The sequence below is a fragment of the Ambystoma mexicanum genome, chromosome 7q (genome assembly GCF_040938575.1).
Source record: "Ambystoma mexicanum isolate Mex_15411 chromosome 7q, UKY_AmexF1_1, whole genome shotgun sequence".
Lineage (NCBI taxonomy): Eukaryota > Metazoa > Chordata > Amphibia > Caudata > Ambystomatidae > Ambystoma > Ambystoma mexicanum.
In genome coordinates, this window is record NC_090941.1 from 175,457,071 (window position 1) to 175,480,803 (window position 23,733).

The 23,733-nt window shown below is 48.8% G+C and overlaps 1 protein-coding gene across 1 annotated transcript in view; it reads right to left on the reverse strand.

Moving 5' to 3' along the window:
• Window positions 1-1,414: 1,414 nt before the first annotated feature.
• The window catches only part of IPO5 (importin 5), a 1,138,249-nt gene continuing 1,115,930 nt past the window's right edge, over window positions 1,415-23,733 (reverse strand). Inside the window, exon 26 of the mRNA XM_069640466.1 lies at window positions 1,415-2,941. Within this exon, the coding sequence (XP_069496567.1) occupies window positions 2,855-2,941 (87 nt within the window). The 3' untranslated portion in view covers window positions 1,415-2,854. The remainder of the gene's footprint in view (window positions 2,942-23,733) is intronic.

The following is a 23,733-nucleotide window of genomic DNA, read 5'->3' on the forward strand; positions in this document are numbered from 1 at the left end:
ACAAACTATTTGCACTGCCTAAGAAAGTATCTATGATCTATTTTATTAACTTGTGCCTTTGTACTCATATTGTGTGTTTGAGTAGGATATTAAGTTGCCTCCTTCTAGTGAATGTTTTCTAAATGACTAATTAATTAATAAGTGTTACCAAAGGTTGGTTTTGCTTTCACCTGCAGTCCTAATTGTATGTGGTGGTCCCAGAGGGTACTGAGTTGGCCATTTTTTTAAACTCTCCTGAAGAAAAAGGACCATGTAAAAAATAAAAAAGTCACGTACTTCGGTTCCTCAATATATACTGGTAACATGTCTGGTGCAGGGCGTGTAGATACATCCGTGGAGCATTGGTGGCAGAAAAGTGTCATAAGAACAGCTGCACTGCAGATGGAATATTTACACACCAGTAATCAGTGACAAGAAAAAATCCACTAGAAACCAGTTGTTCGGTTCAACTGGCTCCTTAGAGCGGTAGGAGATAATGTGCCAGTAGTGGAGCTATATAAATGCTTCTTCCCATGAGGTGTATGCTGGGAACAAGTCCACGGTTGTGAGGTTACCTTCAAAAGGTGTATTACTCTGTTTTTGTTCAACAAATGCTAAGGTCAGTATGTGAAAGTCTGGAAAATCTCCCTGAGACCATGCCAGGAGGGCACGGACCAAGTGCTACAGTCACAGGTGATACGGTATTCTGGGCAGCAGCACTCCAGGCACAGTATGAAGTCAGGAGAGACCTGCCATGTGAGTTTTAGCAACACAGCCCTATTAGAGAGCATAAACAGGGGAGGAAAAATGTCAACACATTTGGAGTGCACCAGAGCTGCACCAGTTAAGAGTGCCTAAAGGGCCAGGAACCTGTGTTCTGCTGAGTGCATGATGGGTGGGTGAGGCGGGATGTAGGTGCATGTGTTCCAGTCTACTGCACATTATTGTCTGGTCTTGTACCATACGTAGGTAGCAAAGGGAATGGAACATATGTACCACCTACAAGTACTAAGTTTCAATCATAGTTGCAGTAGTAGCATAGTTCCAACATTAAAAAATAATTAGTAAAGCATTGGAGCGTGTGCGCCCCAACTGCCGCCCCCCCAATAAGGGAGATGACCTAAAAACTAAATAGCAGTTGGAAATCATCAATTGGCGTAGTATTCCGGAAAGGAAAATAAAAAGCAATTAAGTAATCCAAAATGTTTTGCACAAATATGCATGCTTTAGTCCCCCATATTCACTTTTCAGTGCTGCTGTATTGTGACTTCTGATGGAGCACCAAAGATCCAAAAGTCATACCACTGAGGGATTAAGCTTGCAACAAGTACCCCTTAAATATTGCTGTAAACCTGGCCTTTCTTATTACAAGTTTGTAAACATACATAAGACAGATACTGTTCACTTTAAAGTACAGAATAACACCCAGCAGGAATTAAGAATTGTGACAAGATGTGAAAATATTTATTTTTAAATACAAAAAAATGTAATTTGATAAAGTCTTGGGAAGATTTTGCAATGTCAATAAAACATTAAAAATGCTCAAGTCCTCTTTAAAAGCTGTACACAGTCTATGTCAAGTAAAAAACTGCAAGTACAACAGTGTTGCCAAATAGTTGATTTGATGAACAAAGTGCCTACTTTATTTTCATATGCTACTGAAAATTCATTAAAAATCAATAAATCTTAAAGCCATTACTTTTTACTCCAAGCTTGAATCGTCGGTGCTTTGATAACATTGCAGAACATCAAAACATTGAGGCTTCCAAAATAAAGCAAACAATGCAATTTTAATTCTTGCAGTTTTAACTGGCTATCTTTGGACCACTTACAGAAAAAGTGAACCAATAAATAAGGATAGTAAAAACCTAGATTTGGAAGAAGTTTCTTGGAATTAAATATAAAATGGAAGCACTTGCAAGTATGGACACTTCAACCTCTCACACCCGAAGACTTTGTAAGCGGATTGCAATCCAAAATAACCTGCAGGACATGTCAGACAATCAAGAAAGGTCCACATTAAAAAAAAATGAAGGCCTTGAACAAAGTAGGACTGAACATTACACAAATATGAGTTAAGGATTGTAACACGAACCATTTGTTTTGAAGTTAATGTGGTGAAGGTTGAGGACATAGCTATATTCTTTTGCTTTCTTGATTTGTGAAAATCTATTCATGCTTGAAAGAAAGGCTCCAACTTTCAGTATCAAATCACCATGAATTAAAGTCCAAGTACTTAACTGTCACACAAGCTTAATTGTATATTTCAACGTTATTTATTGAGGGCAGGGGAGGACATGTTGCCAGACATACCAAAGACTTCACATTCAAGGGCTGGAAGCGCGTTGGCATTCCACATTGAGTCCCTACACAAGCCCTTTGGAAAAAGAAAGGGCTGTGTGACATCAACATGTAATCTTCATGCTCATTTTAATTAGCTACGTTTTTGCTTCGTAGCTACTGCTTTGTGGAGTGGGTGGTCCATTTTCCACCATGCAAAGTTATCCTCCAAAAGAGACAGCAAACTATTTCTCAAAATTACTTTCATGTAATACACATCTACCTTTGAGGAACTTTCAACTTTAGTCGCAAATCATTGTTCCAAGGTAAACATTTCCACACTTTCCCTTCAGCTAAGAAAGGGATTTACTCAATTTCAGAAAAATACTTTGTGTGATTGTAGGCTATCAATGAATATTTGTAGTCAAAGACTTGTCTACACAATTCATTTGCTTCGTGCTGCAACAACTTCAATCTGCATAAGAATGGCTTACACACACTAAAGTGGTTGTTTGCTCTTAAATGAAACACAGAAACCTATAAGGGAGGAGTAGGATTTATTTGGAGTTAGTTATTTCATAATGATATGCTCTTCTCATGCGATGCACAGGAGGTCCTGAAGGGCCTTCAGCTGTGCTGTATCAAGCTGTGATATACATTCTGTCCACAATCCTCCAGACCCCTGTGGGGAAAAAGAAACACACAATTAACAATAAACCAAACATCTTGCAACAGTTGGCATACTTTAGTTAAACATGTGCTATTATAAAATGTAATCTAATGAGCAAGGAAGAAGTTACTTACCTGTAACTTGTGTTCGCCAGCATTGGTATCTTTCATAGATTCCCATTCTGTTTCAATATTCCAAGTCGCTGGGCTGATATTGTAGAAGAAATTACTAACCTTTTGGTAATGTTCGTTCTGATTGATTTCCTACGACGAATGTCTCATCTGATATAAACTAGGGTGGCATCTTCGACTCTTCTCACCTCATATTGCTGACCTTGACAAGGCGGCCCACTTTCAGCTTAACCTCTTCAGAGGCATACTCCCTTTCCTCATCTTCCCCCCAGAAACACAATGGCTGGTTCACAGAAGCTTCCATAATGGTGCAATCCCATTGAAAAATGCTCTGTGAATCAGGCCCAATGTCTCCATAGCTCAGGTTGTCTCCAGGCTGCATTACTGCAACAGCCTCTTCCTTAATCTGCCCCTCTCCTTCCTCTTCAAATAATCCAGAATAGGACTGCAAGACACTTCCTTGGCCTCAAGCCCAAGTGCGGCATCTCTCCAGCCCTAAAATGTCCACTGGCTCCCGATGGTTGCAAGGATCTAATTCAAGACCCTCTGCATCATCCACAAGGTTTTCTGGGACATCGTTATACAATTCTCTCTCCCTAAATACCAACATGCTAGAGCCTTTGGGTCAGCTAGCTCCAACTCTCTGCAGATGGGAATAGTTTCTTACCTGTAACTCCATTTCTCCAGCATTGGTATCTTTCATGGATTCACATGCTTCGAATATTCCCCGTCAGGCTGGGAAACCCCGGTAAGTTATATAGACATTTTCCATAGGAAAAATTCAGACACGTGTGTCCTATCTATGTCATTTTTGGGCCGCGCAGGCCGGCGCCACTAGGACGTAGGGGTATATATAACTCCGCCCTCGCGGCTCCCTCAGATTTCAGCCCCCAAAGTAGTATGGGGGGATCTCTGGTTTGCATGCTCAGGGGAGGCTGGCGGGCGCATGTGAATCCATGAAAGATAGCAATGCTGGAGAAATGGAGTTACAGGTAAGAAACTATTTCCTTCTCCAGCATTGGATCTTTCATGGATTCACATGCTTAGAATAGATTGTATAGCAGTATCCCCCAACATTGGAGGCGTGTATGCAAACCAACATGACAACAAGCACAGTGCCCACTTACTATGGCAACACATTACATTATAGCATGTTAACTGTAAAAGACACAACACTTTAAAGCATAGATGCCGAAGGATGCAACCCCACTTGGGGCTTACCTTATTGGAACAGGTGACATAGTACTGCCCGCCCCATCTGTGTATCTTCAGCATGTTGCTGTGCAAGACAGTAATGTCGGGTAAACGTATGTGGTACCGACCAGGAAGCCGCCTGGCAGATATCCCCCAGCGGAATTCCGGACCACAAAGCCGCCGACGACTATGTAGATCTCGTCGAATGGGCCCTTGGACGCTTGTCTAGTGGCTTTCCGGCCTTGGAGTGCCAAATAGAAATGGCCGAAGACACCCATCTGGATAGTCCTTGTTTTGAAATTGCTTTACCCCTGGCCGCAGGACCATAAGCTACGAAGAATTGTCTCGTGCGATGGAGAAAATTTTAAAGCTCTTTTCACGTCCAATGTATGGAGAGTCTTCTCTGCCACTGAAGACGGTGTTGGAAAGAATGTAGGCAACACTATAGCCGCGTGTTTATGGAACATGGAAGGTACTTTAGGTATGAAATGCGGGTTAGTGGCCAGCACGACGTTATTACTGAAACACCTCAAATACGGGGGGGGTCGATCACTAGAGCTTGTATTTCCGACAGGCGACGAGCAGAAGTAATGGCCACCAGGAAAGCCAATTTCCAAGACAAACATTTTAATGATGTCGATGACATTGGTTCAAAAGGGGGTTTCATCAGGGCTGCCAGGACCAGGTTCAGACTCCAGATCGGAGGAAACTTCTTGGGAGGAAAGGTTTGAAACAACCCTTTAAGGAAGTGTTTAACTGGGCGGTCACTGAACAGTGGAATGTCTCTTCCGAGTAAATCTTGAGATGGCAGCTAGATGCACCTTTATAGATGAAACAGATAACCCGTTATTTGCCAGGAGCAACAAGTATGGTAGGAGTTGTTCCGGTGTGATCGCCCGCGGGACCAGACCTGGTTGACCTGCGCACCATATGCAGAACCTTTTCCATTTGTATGTGTATGAAGTGTTCGTGGAAGGTGCCCTTGTGGCTTGCAAAATACGACGGCAATCTGCTGGAATCGCTAATGCGCCAAACTCGGCGAAATCAGGAGCCAGGCCGTCAGACTGAGGTTGTCCGGGTCGTGATGCCAAACAACCCCTTTTTCCTGAGACAGAAGGTTGGGGATCTTCTGGAACCTCATTGGTTCTGCCGCTGAGAGGTGAAGTAGATTGGAGAACCACACTTGTCTGGCCCAATACGGGGCCAGCAGGATCACCAGACAAGGATATCTGTGGATCCATTGCAGAGTCCGACGGATGAGAGGGAATGGGGGGTAATGCATACAGAAACTTGCCCGTCCACGGGAAGGAGAAGGCGTCCCCTAGCGAGTCTTGTTGTGGCCACCTGCTCGCGTATTGGGAGCATTTCTTGTTGTCTCTCGTCGCAAAGAGATCGAGGGCCGGATGACCCCATTCCGCGAAGACACGGTGCAGTTGCTGATCGTTCAGTTCCCATTCGTGTAGACAATTCATCTCTCTGCTGAGAGCGTCTGCTTGCACATTTTTTGCTCCTGGTAAGTGGAACGCCAACAGATGTATGTCGTGTTGTAGGGCCCAATGCCAGATCTCCTGGGCTTCCGTCGAAAGGCTCCTGGAGCGAGTTCCTCTCCGCTTCCGTAGATAAAACATGGTTGTCGTGTTGTCTGTCATAATTCTCACCACTGAGCCCTTTATCTGTGGCAGAAAGGATTTTAGGGCCCAACGCACCGCCCTCAACTCTAGCAGGTTGATGTGGAGGGAGGACTCTTCCGATGACCGACCGACCCTGAACCTGTAAGGAGTCCAGATGAGCTCCCCACCCAGTTAGAGAAGCATCCGTAACCACGGTCTTCTGGAACGCAGGCTCCAGTAAGGGCATTCCCTTCGTTAGGTGTATGGAGATTCTCCACCATTGAAGCACCTGCACGAGCTGGCCGTTGATGGTCAACTTGTCCGACCAGAATCCTCGACTCTGTGCCCATCGATCCGCGAAGAATTCCTGAAGAGGCCTCATGAAGAGGCGACAGTTGTTTATCAAGGGTATGCAGGACGACAAGGTCCCCAGCAGGGACATGTACCTTCGTACTGACACTCTGGTGTCCACCTCCCATTCCGATGCCTTTTGTTGCAGTTTGTGAATCCTTTAGAGGGATGGCTTCACTAGTCCCGACTGTGTGGAACTCTGCCCCCAAAAAGACCAAGGCCCTTGAAGGCTTTAACGAGGACTTGTCGAAGTTCACCGCGAAGCCCAAACGTTGCAGGAGGGACAGGGTGGCATCTAGGCTTTCTTGTGCCCTTTCTGGAGACAGTCCCCTCACTAGCCAATCGTCCAAATAAGGGTACACATGGTGACCTTCCTTTCTTAACCAGGCTGCTATTGGAGCCAGACATTTGGTGAACGTCCTGGGGGACGATTTTAGGCCGAACGGGAGGACCTTGAACTGATAGTGGGTTCGTCCCACGACGAACCGCAGAAATCTTTTGTGCCGTCGACGCATCGGGATATGGAAGTATGCGTCCTGAAGGTCTAGCGACAACAAATAATCTCCGGGTTGTATCGATCAGATCACCTCATGAAGCGTCAGCATTTTGAATTTTAAATTCTTGAGCAGTTTGTTGAGCGCTCGTAGATCCAGAATGGGATGCCATTTTCCATTTGGTTTCTTGACGACAAAGTACCGGGAGTACACTCCCTGTCCTTTTTCTGCCACCGGAACCAGTTCTATAGCCCCTTTCTGCAGCATAAGCGCCACCTCCTGCAGTAGTATTTGAAGGTGGGGCTGGGCCGAGAACACCAGTGGAATGTGTGGTGGCTTGCCCTTGAACTGTAGAGATTGGCCCAGATGAATCGTGTCCAAAACCCATCGGTCTTATGCGACGAGACACTCTACTCCCCAGGACGCCCTGAAGCATGTCATTGCTGGTTCTTGGTTTGTTTATCTTTCGTCGACGAAGGGTAGGTACCCCGCCGTCTGGAGGTTTGGTAATCTTTGCCTCTATGAGAAGATTGGGCCGCACGCCTGTAGCCTTGGGACGAGTAGGAGGGTCTGCTGAAACCTCGGTCTCTAGATGACCCAAACCGGGAGTTACCAGAGGCCCCTCTGAAAGGAACGAAAATTCCTACCACTCTGGAGGGCTCCGAGTGACTGTGCCGTGTCAGAATCCTTTCAAGCCCTTCAAGGCCTCACCAACTTTTTCACCGAACAGTTGCTCCCCTTCACACGGCATATCCAAGACTTTATATTGGACCTCCAGTCTGAACGTAGTGCACTTGAGTCAGGCTTGTCTACGTAGAACTACGCCATTATTGATTTGCTTAAAACCGGACTCGGCTAGGTCGACGGCAATGTTTATAGCATCGTTGAAGGCCTTCTCTCCTTCCCGCACTAGCAACATTGCGGACTTTCTATGTTCCTCTGGCAGATGCTCCAAGATAGGAGCCAGTCGGTGCCACATTTCCCGGTCATACCTAGACATAATCGCCAAGGAGTTGGCTGCTTTAACTGTAGTCGCGCCGACGGAATGCACCTTCTTCGCGAAAGCGTCCTGTCTCCTGGCCTCGTTGTCTGGAGGGGTCGTGCATTTATGTTGCGACCTGGCCTTTCTCGCCGCCGCGATACCACCGACTCCGGCGAAGGTTGAGACGTCAGGCACGTGGGAGTCGATTCCGGAGCCTTGAACTTCTTCTCCAAAAGACCTTTCACTGCCGGTTCAGAGAACGGGTGCCGCATGGTCTTCAGGCCCTCTTGCGAGACATGATCCAAAATCGGGATGGCGAATATGGATTTCCTTCTCTTGCCCATATGATCCATCCCCTTCGTACACCTTCTTAAGGCCGCACGTAGCACACAGACGAAACAACGCCTTTCCAGATATTCTCTTGAGAAGAACAAACAGTCGCAGAAGTAGAAAGAAAAACCTAACCAAATAGCAGATACGTGAGGTAATCCCACCACTTTGGAAGACGGTTGAAATCTGAGGGAGCCGCGGGGGCGGAGCTATACATACCCCTACGTCCTAGTGGCGCGGCCCAAAATGACGTAGATAGGACACAAAAGTGTCAGAATTTTTCCTATGGAAAATGTCTATATAACTTAGAGGATTCCCAGCCTTACGACAGGGAATATTCTAAGCATGTGAATCCATGAAAGATCCAATGCTGGAGAATAGATGTTTCTCCAAACAGGGAGGAGGCGGGGGAAAGCTGGGGAGACGGGTTTGATTTCATTCTTCGGCAGTAACCTCCCTCTGGAACGGCCTCCTGCCCCTCTCCAACTTGAGCCGGATGGCCTTAAGTTTCGGAAGCTCCTCAAAACCTTAATTTTCTCCTCATCCTCCCATCTCCCCCTTCCTGGGTAGTCTCTCCCTGCCACGGCGACTGTTTGCCTGTGTCTTTTTGGGGTCAGGCCCTCCTTCGACCAGTCTTTCCAGGCACCCCTTCTTACTAGCACTTGTCCTCAGGCACCCTTCCCAGACTAGCCTGCTGAGGCTGGTCCACTCCCATCCTCGCACTAGTTGTCCCTCCCCCTGCATGTCTTCCGCCTCACCTTTGCCTCCTCCCCTGGACTTGTTACTGCACATGAAAGATCCGAATGTCAAGTCCTAGCAGGACCGTTACTGTTTTTTCCTCTCGTCTCCCCCGCCCCCTCGTCTTGAGGCACCTGGAAACACTTTGCTGTACAACCGCCATACAAATGTTAAATTAATAAATATCTCATCACAGCTGTTCTGGGAAACCCACCACCAGGGTTGCAGCATAGCTCTGCGCAGGCTGCGCCCGACGCCTACATGCGTCAGATATATCGGGCCCAGTATATGGGATGCATTACTCACCGTAATCTTATTTCTGATGCTTGTATCTGCTTAGATTCACATGCTGTGCATAGGCCGATATCTAGTGCAAGCTGCAGAGTATTACAGTTGTTTTCAAGACTCAAAAAAGGACATCGACAGGGTGTGCCAGTAATACTATCCCTAGTGCGACGTCCACTGTACCCATGGTCCTTGACGCGTCGAGGTCCCTCAGATTGTTTTGTTTTGACATGAGGTTGCATGAAGTGTAGTGCGAGTACAGTTGTATCCAAGCAGCTCAAACATCTATGCACTTTCTCTCTGGGGAGGAAGGGTGGGCACGCATTTGAATCTAATCAGATACAAGTATTAGAAATACGATTACGGTGAGTAATGTATCCCTTCTGAGGATTGTGGAATCTGCCTGGATCACATGCTGTGCATAGATTAGCGAGCAGTGTCATGAGAAGGTAGCGGCAAATGGATGTTTCAGAACCGCTTGTCCCACCTGTGTGTCTGGAATGTGTGTCAATGCAGTGTCCATGATAGGATATGACATTTGTAACGTGCCTATACACAAGTGTTTCAAGGCGCGATGAGACAAGGGAGGGGGAACAAGGGAAGACAACGATCTTACTAGGCCAGGTGTCATTCAGATCGCGCAAGTGCATGGGAAGGGGGAAAGGGGAAGTGCAGTACATGGCATGATCGAATAAATAAGATAGGAAAACCGCCAGAAAGGTGGCAAGTGCGAGGTAAGTGCAGACATAAGTGCTTGTGGGGGGACTGTAAGGGATACAGAAAACAGTCTCCAGGTGCAGGGGTTGCCAGTGCAGGTGTGCAACTGGCGGGGGCCTGGGTCTGAGATCAGAAGGGTGGCCAGGTAACCAGTGCAGTATCAGCCAGGAATTCAGCAGGGGAGAGGGGGAGTGAAGGCAGAAGCAAAGGAAGGTTTTGACGTGCTTCCGGAACCAGAGATGGTTCTCGAGTTTCAGGGAGGCAGGAAGGCTGTTCCAGAAGGAGGCCCCTGCCGAAGAGAGAGATCTACCACCAACTTGTTGCTTGGAGAAGCAACTGACCCGGAGGGAGTTGGAGGCGGATGAGCGAAGAGCTCGAGAAGGAAGATATTTAGGAAGAGAGTTGAAGGTATTGCGGCCCCAGAAGGCCTTGTGGACAATGCAGAGGGTTTTGAACTTAATCCTCGCAGCCACTGGTAGCCAGTGCAGAGATTTCAGTCCTGGAGTAGTGCTGAATAAAGGTGGGTACTGAGCTTCATGTAGCTGCTTTGCAAATGCCGATAAAGGCCCAAGTAGCGCCAGTGCGCTTTGTGGAGTGAGCTCTTGGTGTGAAAGGCAGAGTTTTGTTTGATAATGAATAGTGAATAATGATAATGAATAGCACAAATGGATACATCTTACTATCCATCTGGAGATGGCATTTTTAGAAATGCAGTCTCCTTCACTGCCTGGTGCTATGGAGACAAACAGTTGATCTGTTTTCCTAAGCGGTCTGGTCTTGTTTACCTAGTAAAGGACCGCCCTCCTCACAACCAATGTGTGGGGTTTTACCTCAGCTGAGCTAGTTGGTCTCTGAAAGAAAGCAGGAAGCTCAATGGATTGGTTCACGTGGAATTCTGAAATTAATTTAGGGGAGAACCTAGGATGAGTACGTAAGACCAATTTATCTTTAAGAATGATAAAAAAAGGATCCTGCACTGACAGTGCTTGCAATTCACTAACTCTTTATGGAAGTGATAACCACTAAAACGGCAGTCTTGTAGGTCAGGTGTTTAAAGCTTAACTTATGCATAGGATCGAATGGGGGGCCCATGAGCTTTGCTAGCACTACATTGAGATCCCATCCTGGTGGTGGTTTTGAAATAGCAGGGTGGAGTCTCTCGACTCCCTCCACAAATGCTTTAATGGATAATCTTCCACTACGATATCTTGCTTTGAGAGGTGGTCTAAGCTGATAAAGTCGCCAGGTGGACCTTTATAGAGTTGAATACTAACCCCAAATCTAACAAGTGGAGAATATAGTTGAGAATGTGTGAAGGAGTACATTCTATGGGGTTTATCTGTTTGGACTGGCACCAAACTACGAATCTTCTCCACCTGTCGAAATAACAGTGTCTAGTGTTAGGTTTTCTTGCCGCCTTGAGGATATCCATACACCGCTGAGGTAATATAAGGTGACCGAACTCTGACTTCAGGAGCCATGCTGCCAAGTTGTGTGGTAGAGGGTGTACTATTGTTCCCCCGTGTTGAGTTAACAGGTTGGTTAGGTATGGGAGTTTGATGGGATGCACATCGCCAGTTTGCACTGATGTGGATCCCATGGTTGTCTCGCCCACACAGGAGCAACTAGGGTAAGAGTAATCTGTTCTCTGTGTATCTTGTTGACTATCCTGCTCATTCATGGATTTTGGGGGTGTGGGAGGGGGGATGTCGAGGTAAATCAGGAGGGAGCATAAGCAAATTTCCCTGACCAGTTCATCCGTACGGCGTTCCCCTCGGAGTCTGGCTGGGGAAACTGGACACGAAGTCTGGGCATTGCTGGTTTTCTCCTGTAGCAAACAAGTCTATTGTGGGGTAATCCCATTGAGAGAAGATGTGGTCTACGACGCCCGAGTCTAGTTGCCACTCGTGTTCCTCTGGTAGGGCATCTCTGCTCAGAGTCTGCTAGAGTATGGAGTACCCCTGGAACGTGTTGCGAGGATAGGGATATTCCTTGCCTGAGTGCCCATTTCCATATTTTCTGTGCCAACTTGTACAGACTTGGAGAGTGTGCGCCCCCTGTTTGATGATGTAGAATATTGCAGTTGTGCTGTCAGTCAGAATTTTAACCGACTGGTTTGTCAGTTGCACCTTGAACGGTTCCAGTGCTTTGAGTACTGCTAGTAGCTCCAGCAGGTTGATCTGGTTCTGTGCGGTGACTTGGGACCACATACCATGTGCTGTGTGGTGAAGATAGTGAGCCCCCCACCCGGAGAGTGACGCATCTGTTGTGACAATTGCTTGTGCTTTCGGATTGTGGAAGGGTTTCCCCCCTTTAACAGATTTCTCTTGACCACCAGTGTAGGCTCTGTACTAGCGTTGGTGAAACGACCACTAGATCGTCCCACTGACCACTTGCCTGAGACCATTGTTTCGCCAACCACTCCTGCATTGGCCGCATGGGCAGGCGTGCATGTGGGACTATATATGCACAAAGTCATCATGCCTAGCAACCGCATAGCTTTGTGTACGCTTAACTGGAGACCAGCTTGATACTGGGGTATTTGCCGAAGCAGGTTCTGCACTTTTGCATGGAAGGGAAGGCTAAGCCCGTACGTGTGTCCAATACAGCTCCTAGGAACTGTTTTGAAGTGTTTGGTACAAGACTTGATTTTTTTTTCTCATTTATCGAGAAGCCCAATTGGAAGAGAAGATCTATGGTTCTTTGCATATTTATCCTGCCAAATTGGGAAGTCTCTCCTGTGATCAGCCAGTCGTCCAGATTGCCTCCCTGCGCAAGTGGGTCCCCGCCAGTACCTTGGTGAATACCCTTGGAGCCGATGCTATTCCAAAGGGCAGCACCTTGAATTGGTAGTGCTGATCTGCTACTTTGAACCACAAGAGTTTTGTGCGCTGGGGACATTGGATATGAAAGATGCCTATTTTCATATTTCAATGTTGCCATTTAATCTCATTTTAGTAGGGGAATTACTTCTTGTAGCGTTGTCCTGCAGAATTTTTGTGGCTTTACATAAGTGTTCATAGCGCGCAAGTCTAATACTGGGAGCATTGTCAGATCTTTCTTTGGAACAAGGAAGAATGTTGAATAAATACCCGTTTACCTCGTTCTATGGCACAATCTCGATGGCATCCTTGAGGAGTAGCACGTTTACCTCAATTAAGACTAGTTCTTTTGACGTTTTCCTTTGGCGCGGAGGGATTTGATGTTGTTCCTATAAGCTCCACATAATAACCTACCGCTACTGTTGATAACACCCACTTGTCCATGGTTATTCCCTCCCATGCGTGGGTGAAGTTTGAAATTCGTCCCCCTACTGGGGAGGTATGGGAGGGGCCAAGTAGCAGGTAGTAGTTTGGGAGGCGTTCCTCCACCTCTGGAAGTGGAGGCTCTCCCTCGGTCGCAGCCCCTGCACTGGCCTCTAGGACAGTCCTGGGACACCTAATCTTGTTTGCTGTTCCATGTAGCCTCTTTGGGAGTTTTGTCAGCGAAAACAACGAAAATTGTTTCCGCCTCTTTGCCCAGTTTGCTTGTTGCTAAATTGGCCAAGAGATTTGAGAGTTTCATACTCCTTTTTCAGCTGCTTTGCCGAATAGTACATTTGGTTCCACTGGCATGTTGAGCAACGTTGCCGGTGTCTCCACCTCAAATCCGGACTGGCGGAGTCAGGCATGGCGCTTGAGAATTGTTCCTTCAGCAATTATGCATCCAGCATTGTCTGCAGCGTCAAGGTTATTCTTTAGCAGACTGCTGGCAGTAGCTTTGCCTTCAGCTGCTACCAGGGCAAGTTTACTTCGTAGAGGCTCTGGAGCTGAATCACCAAGGGCCGAGATTCTCATTTTTTGTCATAGCTCGCCAACAGTGTGGAATTGTTGGCGATTATAACTTGGTACGCTGCTGAAGTTGCCACCTTCCTACCCAAGGTGTCAAGCTTCTTGCTCTCCTTTTCTGGGGGAGCTTCTGAAGAGGCTAGAGGTGTACCCGCTCTCTTCCAGGTGGTTGGGACTACCAGCAAGACTGGTTTAAGCTGTCCCAAACGATCAGATGGTGCTGGCCAGTATAGTTTTTCTATTCGTGGATTGATGGCCCTGGTTTGATCAGGCGTTTCAAGAGAGGGTTGGATCCTTCTTTGAACTGACTTTAATGTGGGTATCAACTGGGTGGCATCTTTTTTGTCCCCCAGGATATCTTCTGCAAAATCCTTGCCCTACTGAGTTTCGTGGGTTTCAATCCCGGAGTGCACAGCTGCTTTGATTAAAAGGTCATTAAGGACTGGCTGATTATCCACTGGGGAATCAGGTAAGGGGGGAGTCTTATGGAATAGGAGAGTCTAAAGTGTAAACTTATGACTCATCATTATCACCCCCGTCATAGTATTCATCATCCTCCTGATCCCCCCTCTGTATCTGCGTGCATGTCAAAGGTCTGCAGTGTGAGACCTTTTAGTTGGCGGTTGGGATGAAAATAGGGGTTGAAAAGTGGAAGCCCTGGGCTGAGAGCTTGAGACCTGATCGGTTGGAGGTGTATTTTGAAAACTTTCTACAGCATTAGAATTTATTTTCTAAAAAGTCTGCAAAGAAAGACATTCTAGACATAACTATCTATGTCGCCTGATGACCACTTAGCAGAGCTGGGGAAGACCCCAGAATAGGGTACACTGTGCTTGGATATCATCTTTATTATGTAGGGCTTGACTTAATGGGCCCTCTCCCTCATCTTGCAGTTCGTGTCCTCCACCCTCTGAGACTTATCCTTATGGATCTTGGTCTTTTGGGACTTGTCCTTATGATTTGGGCTTTTAAAGGAAGATTTTTTGGAATTGGAACCTCTAATCAGTGTCTCTGGGACATGTTTTTCAATCAGACGAGAACCCTAATCTTTAGGGCTTCCCTGCCGGTTTCGACGAAGGGAGGGACCTTCGCCGCGTCAGACGTTCGGTTGTGGAAGTTTTGTGGGCAGCGTCTTTAGTCTTAAGGGGCCCGTCATGAGGCGACGTGACTTGGAGTGCCCAGAGGACAGGGAATCCACCGATCTGCCCCTAGATGCCGAATCTCTGCGTTTGTCAGGCACAGCAGACATCACTGCGGGTTGTGTGTTTAGCGGGGTGGGAAGATGTAGTGATCTTGCTGCCGGGTGTAGTCCCACAACAGCGCTGCTGGCCTGTCTCCTGGGGCTACCACTCAGGAACATAACTGCTCCCAGTCACCCGCGCCCTCCGAAAAGGCGGCGTTGCTGCCGTCACTGGAGGCTCCCTTCAAGTCCATGGCGGCCTCAGCCTGCATGGCGTGATGGGCCAGCGCTTTGTTATGCGATCCTTAAGGGTCTTGGGTCGAAAGAGCTTACAAGCTCGACAGTGCCCTTTGTTGTGGTTCAAACGAGAGGTTACAGACCCTATGTTTGTTGATCCACAGAATTTTATTACAATTTGAGCAGAACTTAGAGGGTGTCTTATGCATGGCTGGGGAAGGCAGCCGGGCGATAAGGGGAAGAAACATACATTGTATAATGACCGCCCCCAACTGTCCCTACTGTAAGGGCCTAGGCCCGTTGGGCCTTCAAAGGCAGAAGGGGCCTGTCGAAAGTTGACTTCGTCCGACGGAGGCTTGTCCTTCGCTGCGTCGAGAGCACAGCGTCGGGCGTAAAAGGACAGAAAGAGAAACTATATTTAAACTTTGCAAAAGCAAAACGGCATTAGCCGAAATTGAACTCTGCTCAATGCGACAGCTCATGATGGTGGAAAAAAGCAATCGGCTGGACCTCCATGGGTACAGTGGACCTCACGCTAGGGATAGTTTTACTGATACGCCCTGTCGATGTCCCTTTTCGAGTTTCGAAAACAACTAATACTCTGCAGCTTCCACTAGATGTCGGCCTATGCATAGCATGTGATCTAAGCAGACTTCCTATAGATATATATTTTGTGACCTCAGTTCCGCCCCCCCCACCCCCCCAACACCGATGCTGAGCAGCCGCAGAACTATGGTGTACTAGCTACCCAAGAGGGGCAGGCGATGAGGAATTCTTGGGAGGCACATCCATCAAAGATTAACAAGGAGGTAAGTAATTTGTTCTAATGGATTAGTCATCTATGATAAACTCCCAAAGAAATACATAAGTGTTGAGGATGACGCAAGGATACCACCTAGACCACAGAACTCTGGAGGACTCCCTACCAAAATGGGCATCCTGTCCCACAAGGTAATCCAAGCAGTAATGCTTAGCGAGCATGTGCAGAGATGCCCATGTTGCCGCCTGGCAGATGTCCAGGACAGGGACTCCCCTCTGCAGGGCAAAGGTAACCGCCACTCTAGTAGAATGAGCATCCTTGCCAACAAGTACCATAGCATTCCGAAAAACATAGAACCATTCATCTTCACAGGGTCTGTTTGGTGACAACCCTAGTAGAAGCCGCAGCTTAACCCACAAAAAGCTAGTCATCTTTGCTAGCTTCTCTAGTACAAGAGACGTACAACCTAAGGGCAAACACCAGGTCCAGCTGATGGAATCGTTCCTCTGCCTTGGAAGGGTGAGGCTGAGGAAAGAAACACAGGAAAGGATCTTCTGAGATGAAAATCTGAGACCACTTGCAGAAAGGAGCCTCTCATTCAAAGTCAACTTCACTCGACAATGCCTGGAGCTCACTTACCAGTCTCGTGGAAGTGATGGCAACCAGGAAAACGACTTTAATAGAGTAATGTAATAGAACAGGAATGGAGGGATTTAAACGGAGCACCCAAAAGGCATGTCAGAACTAAATTAAAATCCTATGCCGGAAACAAAATGGCGGAGGGGAACTGGTTACATAAACCCAGCAAAAACTACATTACAGTGGGGATTGCGAAGAACAAGCCCTATTCCGGGGACCTCTCGAAAAACAATAGCGACGAGGTAACCCTTTACAGTACCAATCCTGCAGGCCACTTAGGCCAAGGATAGCAGAAGATCCAACGCAGGGAGATCGTGGACAGGATAAAAGATCCAGGTCCCTCTCCAAGCACCAACCTGAAAATGTAAACCACTTGCAGGCCTAGCTAAAAGGAGCACATGGAGGACATCCACCAAGTCCGACTGCGTTCCTACACATGCCTACTTCTCCTTTGAATGCCTAGTCTGTAGACTCCCGGCCTCTCTGACTGTTCACCATCTACAGGGCCACCTGGCTAGGTCAGCCTCTTCCTCTCAGAATGGGATGACCTCTTCTCTTCTTGCCTCATCCTCAACTCTTCTGAGACCTCAAGATCCACCTCAAGGCCTCCAATACCTCCTCTGGGATCATCTGCAACCCTCTCTCGCTTTCCTTTCTACCCTCTGGTCTAACACTCTGCTGGACACCTTGGAAGTTCTCAACTCCTCATACGCCCCTCTCTCTAACCCTCTTCTCTTGGACTGACTACTTTCTGCTCGCCTCTCACTTGAAACTTCTTGCCCTGCAAGCAAAGCATAACCCAGCACTGCCACTGTCCTTCTTGGTCAATCGGCCCATGAAGCTAGTGTCAGTGGACGCCTTTGCCTCTACTTTATCTGCTCCTCCTGCGACTGACTCGCACTGACAGCCCTCTCTAGCCTGCGCCTTTCCATCTCCAACACTCTGGACATCCTTGTCCCCGTCATGAAAATCTGTCTGAAGCCTACTTCCAAGTGCAATTCTTGGTACGACTCAGACCGCGGCGCATTCTCTGACAAACTGGCCTGTCGTCTGCTCCAAAGGCAATACAGACGCGGTCCTCTCCAAGCAGAGGGTCTATATCCAAGCCCATGTCTCTGTGGCCTCTAACACAGCCAAACTCTAAAATCTGCAAGGAGCAGGCAATTCTACTGCTGTCTCCACCTCTCCTGTTCCTTCCCAGGCACTCTGCTCAGCCCTGGCCTCTCATTTCACCAGGAAAACTCAGACACCCTGGCCTCACTTTCCTCTTCATCTCTCCCCCCATCAATGTCTCTCAGGCCCCCCCTTTGCCATCCCTCCCTCTACTCAGCCTCTCCGATAACACCCAACAATGTTTCTAGACAAGTCTGATCTATGAAAGTGTCGTCCAAACAGGTGCTCTACTGCTCCCCCAGAAATATCAAGGACCACATTGCAGAAATCGGCCAAGGCTGGAGTGAGGATGGCAATCACTCATTCGCCACTGGATCTTTCCCCTCTCAAGCACTCCAATGGGGACACCCACCTTAAAAAAACCTTCCGATTGTACATGTCCAGCAAACTATCGCCCAATTTCAATCACTCCTTTCCTGGGCAAACGCCTGGAAAAGCTGTCCATCTCCCAGACCAGCAGTCTGGTTTCAGAGCAGCCAGAGGCACAGCAACTGCTCTCCTGAATTCCAGGGATGATCTGCTCTTTAATCTCGACTCCAGCTCTCCAACTGTCCTCTTCCTCCTTGACGTTTCCTCTGCTTGCGGCACGCTCAATCACACCACCCTGATCAACCGACTGCGGGTGAACGTCAGCATTATGAATCAGGCTCTGGCGTGGCTGACCTTCCCCCCCTGGACCGTCCCTCCCAGTTCCAACATGGGTCCTTTCTCTCCAACATCTCTCTCCACCTGTGGTGTACCCCCCAGGGCTCTATTCTCTCACCCTGGCTCTTCAAGGTCTATCTGGACCCTTTGGCACACCCTGATCTCCATCAGCTCTCAACTGTTATGCAGACGAAACACTGCCTTTTCAGAATTCCCTCTGCCTCCTCTCCTCCCTCATACCTGACAGTCTATACACGATTCAGGATTGCTGTGCCTCCAAAGATCTTTGACTTAATGTCAGTAAGACAGATCCTTCTGATTGGTACAATTTCTCCCGCTTTCCCCCTTCTCACTCTGGCCGGCCGCCTTGGGCCCTCTACAGTCTCCTTGTGAGGCAAAAAACGTTGGCGTCATCATTGACTCCACTCTCCTTCTCGCCTCACAGACCTTGCCAAAAAGGTCCACTTCCAACTGCACCTCCCCAGAGGCATTGTACCTTTTCTTACCGTCCACCAGAAGCTCACCGTCTTCAGTTCCCTCCAGGATGTACTACTGCAACAGCCTTTCTCAATCTGCCTACCTCTACACTTCGCTCCCTGCAACTAATCCAAAACAGGACTGCGAGACTCATACCCAGGGACCGTATCTCTCCAGCCCTAAAATCTCTCCACCGGCGGCTGCAAGGATCAAGTTCAAGACCCTCTGCATTGCCCACAAGGCTTTCTGGGGCCGGGGCACACACTACATCCAACTCTTCTGAAACACCTTCCCAATAGAGCCCTTTGCTCATCTACCTCCAGCTCGGAGGGTCAGACGTTTATCACTCTCCTCTGCAGGTGCCTCCACCTGGAACAGCCTCCCTGCCCGTCAGACTTGAGCTAGACCACCTGAAGCAGCTCATGGCCCTCCTCCTCCTCCTCCTCCTCCTCTCTCCCATGCTAACTTACCTGTCTGCTGCCCCGACTGGTTGCTTGGTTCCCGAGTACCACTGGGTACCAGACTACTCCACAACCAGTCTTCCTCTGCACTGTCCCTGGTCTACCGCGCACTTAAGGGCTGCAACTGTAACCCTACAGCCCCCTGCACTTACCCACCGCCGTGCTGCTTGGTTGCACTGGCTCAGAGACATGCTGCTCTGATTGCACTTCCCCCCTACCCTCTCCCTTGTACCCCCCCGCCCCAATATCCTTGCACTTCTCGTCGCACTTGCACAATCCGAATGACAAGGTCTAGTAGGACAGTTTGTCTTGTCCTCCCTTCATTGTCTTGTGGTACCTATAAACACTGCTGAGACACGATACGCTATACATTCCATATCAAATTATATATATCATAACGTGCCTGTACACAAGTCAAGCATAAAGGTTCAGGCTGCTGAGGTTCAGGTACAGGACCCCGCCCCTCCGCCTGGGAGAGTAAGTCACCTCGCCTCAGAAGGCGCAATGGAGGGCAAATGGCCAGCAACTAAAAATACCAGGTTCTCCGGACCCAGACTGGAGTCAATCTCTTGAGAACCAGCAGAATGACTGGGATTGGCGGGAACGCATAAAAGAGGCTGAAAGTCCACTCAACCGTTGGTGCGTCCCAGAGTTCCCGGATGAGGAAATTCCCTGGAGCAGAACTTTCACTTCTTATTCACACTGGAAGTGAAGAGGTCCACTCGAGGAGTCCCCAAAAGGAGAACCTGGCAGAGCTCCAATTTGTTGGAGGCCGAAATCAGTCTGCTCAAGGCATCCACTATGACATTCTCTTCCACCCAGATGAGCTGCCATCAAAGAGACTGTTTTCCAGAGCCCAGAACCAGCATCACATTGATTCTCTGCACACAGGCAACGACCCCACACCACCTTGTTTGAGGTAATGCATGACCACTGTGTTGTCCGTCAGGATTAACAGTCTTGCATTACACAGAGGGGAGGAAAGTGACCAGGGCCAGCCTGATCGCCCTCAGCTCCAGCAAGTTTGTGTTCCTAAAACTTACACAGGAGACCACAGTTGCTCACAGTAAGATCCGACAGGTGAGCACCCCAACCAGTCAAATGTGCCCGTGACTATAGTCACCTTGGGCCAGGTTGATGAAACATGCCTCAGCAAGCTGTCCGGTATGGCCCACCATGCAAGATCCTGAGCCACCTGATCCAAGACCTGCAAACGGTCTGACCATGTGACCCTCAAACTGCGACAACAGAAAAGCCATGGAAGAGTTTATTTGCAGCCTCGGCTCCGGCAGCACTAGGATACAGGCGGCTATGAGGCACACAAGGTGCAGGAAAGCAGATGCCAGGACTTGTCTGGGATTGGATGACACTGACCACCCGAAATATGTTCACCATTAAATCCTCGGCAGGAAAGCCCTGCTCAGACTCCAACACACCTCCGATAAATCTGGTGACTAGGGCGGCAAAAACCTGAGACGTTTTGAAGTTTAGGGAAAGGTCCAGGCTGTGCAATAACATGCATGTGCGGAGCAGATGCCCTGACACTATCTGGGAAGCGAGCTCAGACGAACCAGTCGTCCAGGTGGGGAAATGCATTACTGCCTTCCCTCCTGAGGGAAGCCACCACCACTGCTAGCAGCTTTGTGAAAACCCTGGGAGCCAAAGAAAAGCCAAACACTAGGAGTCTGAACTGGTGGCCAACTAAAAACCTCAGCTATTTCCTGTGTTTCCGATGAATCGGCATGTGGTAGAAGGCATCTTAAAGATCCAGTGCTAGCAGCCAGTCCTGCAGATCAAGGGCTACCATGATCTGGGCTAGGGTAAACTTCTTGAATTTGCCCCTTCATAAGAACAAATTCAACAGCCTCAGATGCAGAATGGGACAAGCTCCAATCTTTCTCCGGGACCAGAAAGTACCAACCCTTGCCTCTTTCCAAGGACAGTACCAGTTGCATTGTGCTCTGAGAGAAGCTGACAGGCCTCCTCCAAGAGGATGGGATCCAGAGGCAAGGTGCTAGTGTAAGGGTCGTGGTCGTCCCATAAGGCCCAAGCATTGGACAAGGGGGCTCAATGTATTCTTTGCAGAACAGGGTTTGGCCCCTTGAGAAGCTGAGGGACAGTGGCTCGAGCCACTCCCCCTCTGTGGGAACCTCAACCCGCAGGAAGCTCTTGCCCTGCAGTCTTCACAGGGCGCCCTGGTCTCGACCATGCAGGGCATAGGAGCCTGAGGGGCGAGAACCATAAGCCCCGTTTGAGCTCTGCCTCTGTTATAGCACACCCAAGCCATCGGTTGGTAAGCAATACATTTAACCCACCCTGACAAACTCGACAACATCCTGTTTCACAGCCCCACAACAGTCGAGGCAAACGCTATGACCCTCTCAATGCCGCTTTGGTTCTGTAACAGCACCTAACCCAGAATTACTGCCAATCAATCACAAACTTCTTGCATGCAGTGTCAAAAATCTACAAACACTGGCATTCTCGCAATGGCACACTATTTTCAAAATTCCTGCTGGCAAGCACCACTCCATTCAAACAGACATCCCTTCTTACAGTCCCCCCGATAGCTTTGCACCGGTCCACAAAGTGCCCAATGCATTTGGAATAGTATTCCACCAGACCAAGAAATGACAAAACACTCTTGTCCTGTGGTGTTTCTGCCTACACCATTGCTGAAGCCAATTCCTCTTTAGGCTTCCCTCCCTGCACACTCAACTCATGTCCCAGATAATCGATGACAAGCAAAAGGAACACATTTCCTCCCAAGTCAGACCGGCACTGGCCAGTATCCACAAGACCAAAGCTAAACATGCTTGGCTACATCTTTCTGTAATTAACATCTTAATTAGAAGGTCCCCTCATTGGTGATGCAGGTGGTATAATCTTTCCAGTCTGGATAAAACAAACTGGTGATATGCTGAGGTTAAGCAAAGCGTGCCGACCACCTTAGCTTCTATAGCTAAACTCACCAATGTTCGGAAGAGTAAACAACCATGGCTTGGTTGAGACCTCGGAGGTCCACACAGTCGTACCTGCCCATTGCTCTTTCAAACACCCACCAGGGGCAAACCCCACTCCGAGGCCTCTTTTGGCGATATCCTTTTGAGGTAACCCAAATCCTCAAAAAAAAAAAAAAAAAAAAAAAAAAAAAAAAAAAAAAATCGCTACTCTGTTTCTCAGGGCTAGCCTCGACTCACAACCATCACATGACCTGGCACAATGGGCTCGATCTTAATCCCCATCTCACTTTGCTCATACCTTTTTAGAAAATGAACACCCCTTTCAGAAACACATTAGCTACAATTCTTCCCTCCACTGCAGGCATGCTCTGAACACTAACAGAATTTCAACGTGAATGCCACCATAGGCGTTCAAAGCACCGGAGGTGCACTGCAAGTGTACTGCTGTTGGCTTGTGTCGTTTTGCTCTCCTGCTACTTTTGTCCCGTCTTCAAGGTGAAGAATTAGCTGTGTGGAAACGCAGCAAAATCAATTCAAAAGCATTATTTGATAAACTTGCTTATTGGGACTTGTTTTTTTCATTTGCGCTGAGATAAAACTTTGAGATAAAAGGGCTCTACGGGCGCCAGGCAGGGCGCACCCTCCCCGGCACCATCAACCACGAGCCAACGCTCTGGGTCGGGTAAGAGGAAGGCCGAGCACCCGGCGAAGCTCCTGGAGAGGCCCCGGTCGAGCTCTAAGGCAGAGGAGGAGCGTGGCAGTGCCCCCTCCCTCAAGGATAAGGCGGTGAGCGCACCTAAGGTGGTGAAGGCCTTGATCCATCCGACCAAGCCCTCTATCGAAACGGTCGCGGCGGCCCTGGCTCAGCCTGTGGAGGCTGCACCAGTGGTGGCGACCTCAGGGCCCAGAATCTCCCTGCCTCCTCGGAGGGAGTCTTCCTTTGTGCCCATCGATAGGACCCCCGTGAAACCCTCCGTGGGGAAGAAGGGGGGGCAGGGCGTCGTCGTAGATTCAGCCTCAACCTCAGAAGAGGAGCTGATCGAGGTCTTAAGCCACGGCCTAGGCGTGGAACAAGGCCAGCCCGTCGGAATGGACCCCGACGCAGGTGACGACGACATCGTCGAGGATACCGACGGGGCCCCTGCTCGCCCGTCGGATTCCCCTCTGCCAGCGCCGCAAGACAACTCGGCGGCCATTTTGTTGGCCATACAGTCCTTATGCTCCGAGATAAGGACGAGGCTACCGTTACCGACGGAGGAACCTCTCCCGTCGGGGGATCCAGAACCGGGACCTTCTGGTGTTCCCCCTACCAAGAAAAGAAGGATCCATCCACCACCTCCTTTTCAACCGTCGCGCCCCGTCCACCCGAGGGGATGATACGGGGACTGACACGGCAGCGACGGGTACGGACGACGAGGCATACGACGAGGATTTTCCGTCGTCGCCTCCCACCAGGGCTTCTCCGCCCGACGAGATCGGATCTTTCCACTCCATGATCTCCAGGGCTTCCGAGCTTTTCCAACTCTGCCCTGAGGAGAAGAAAAAGGAAGGTGCCTCTGTTGGACGACATTTGGGATGAGGGCCTTTCCCTCCTCAAGAACCCTTCCACG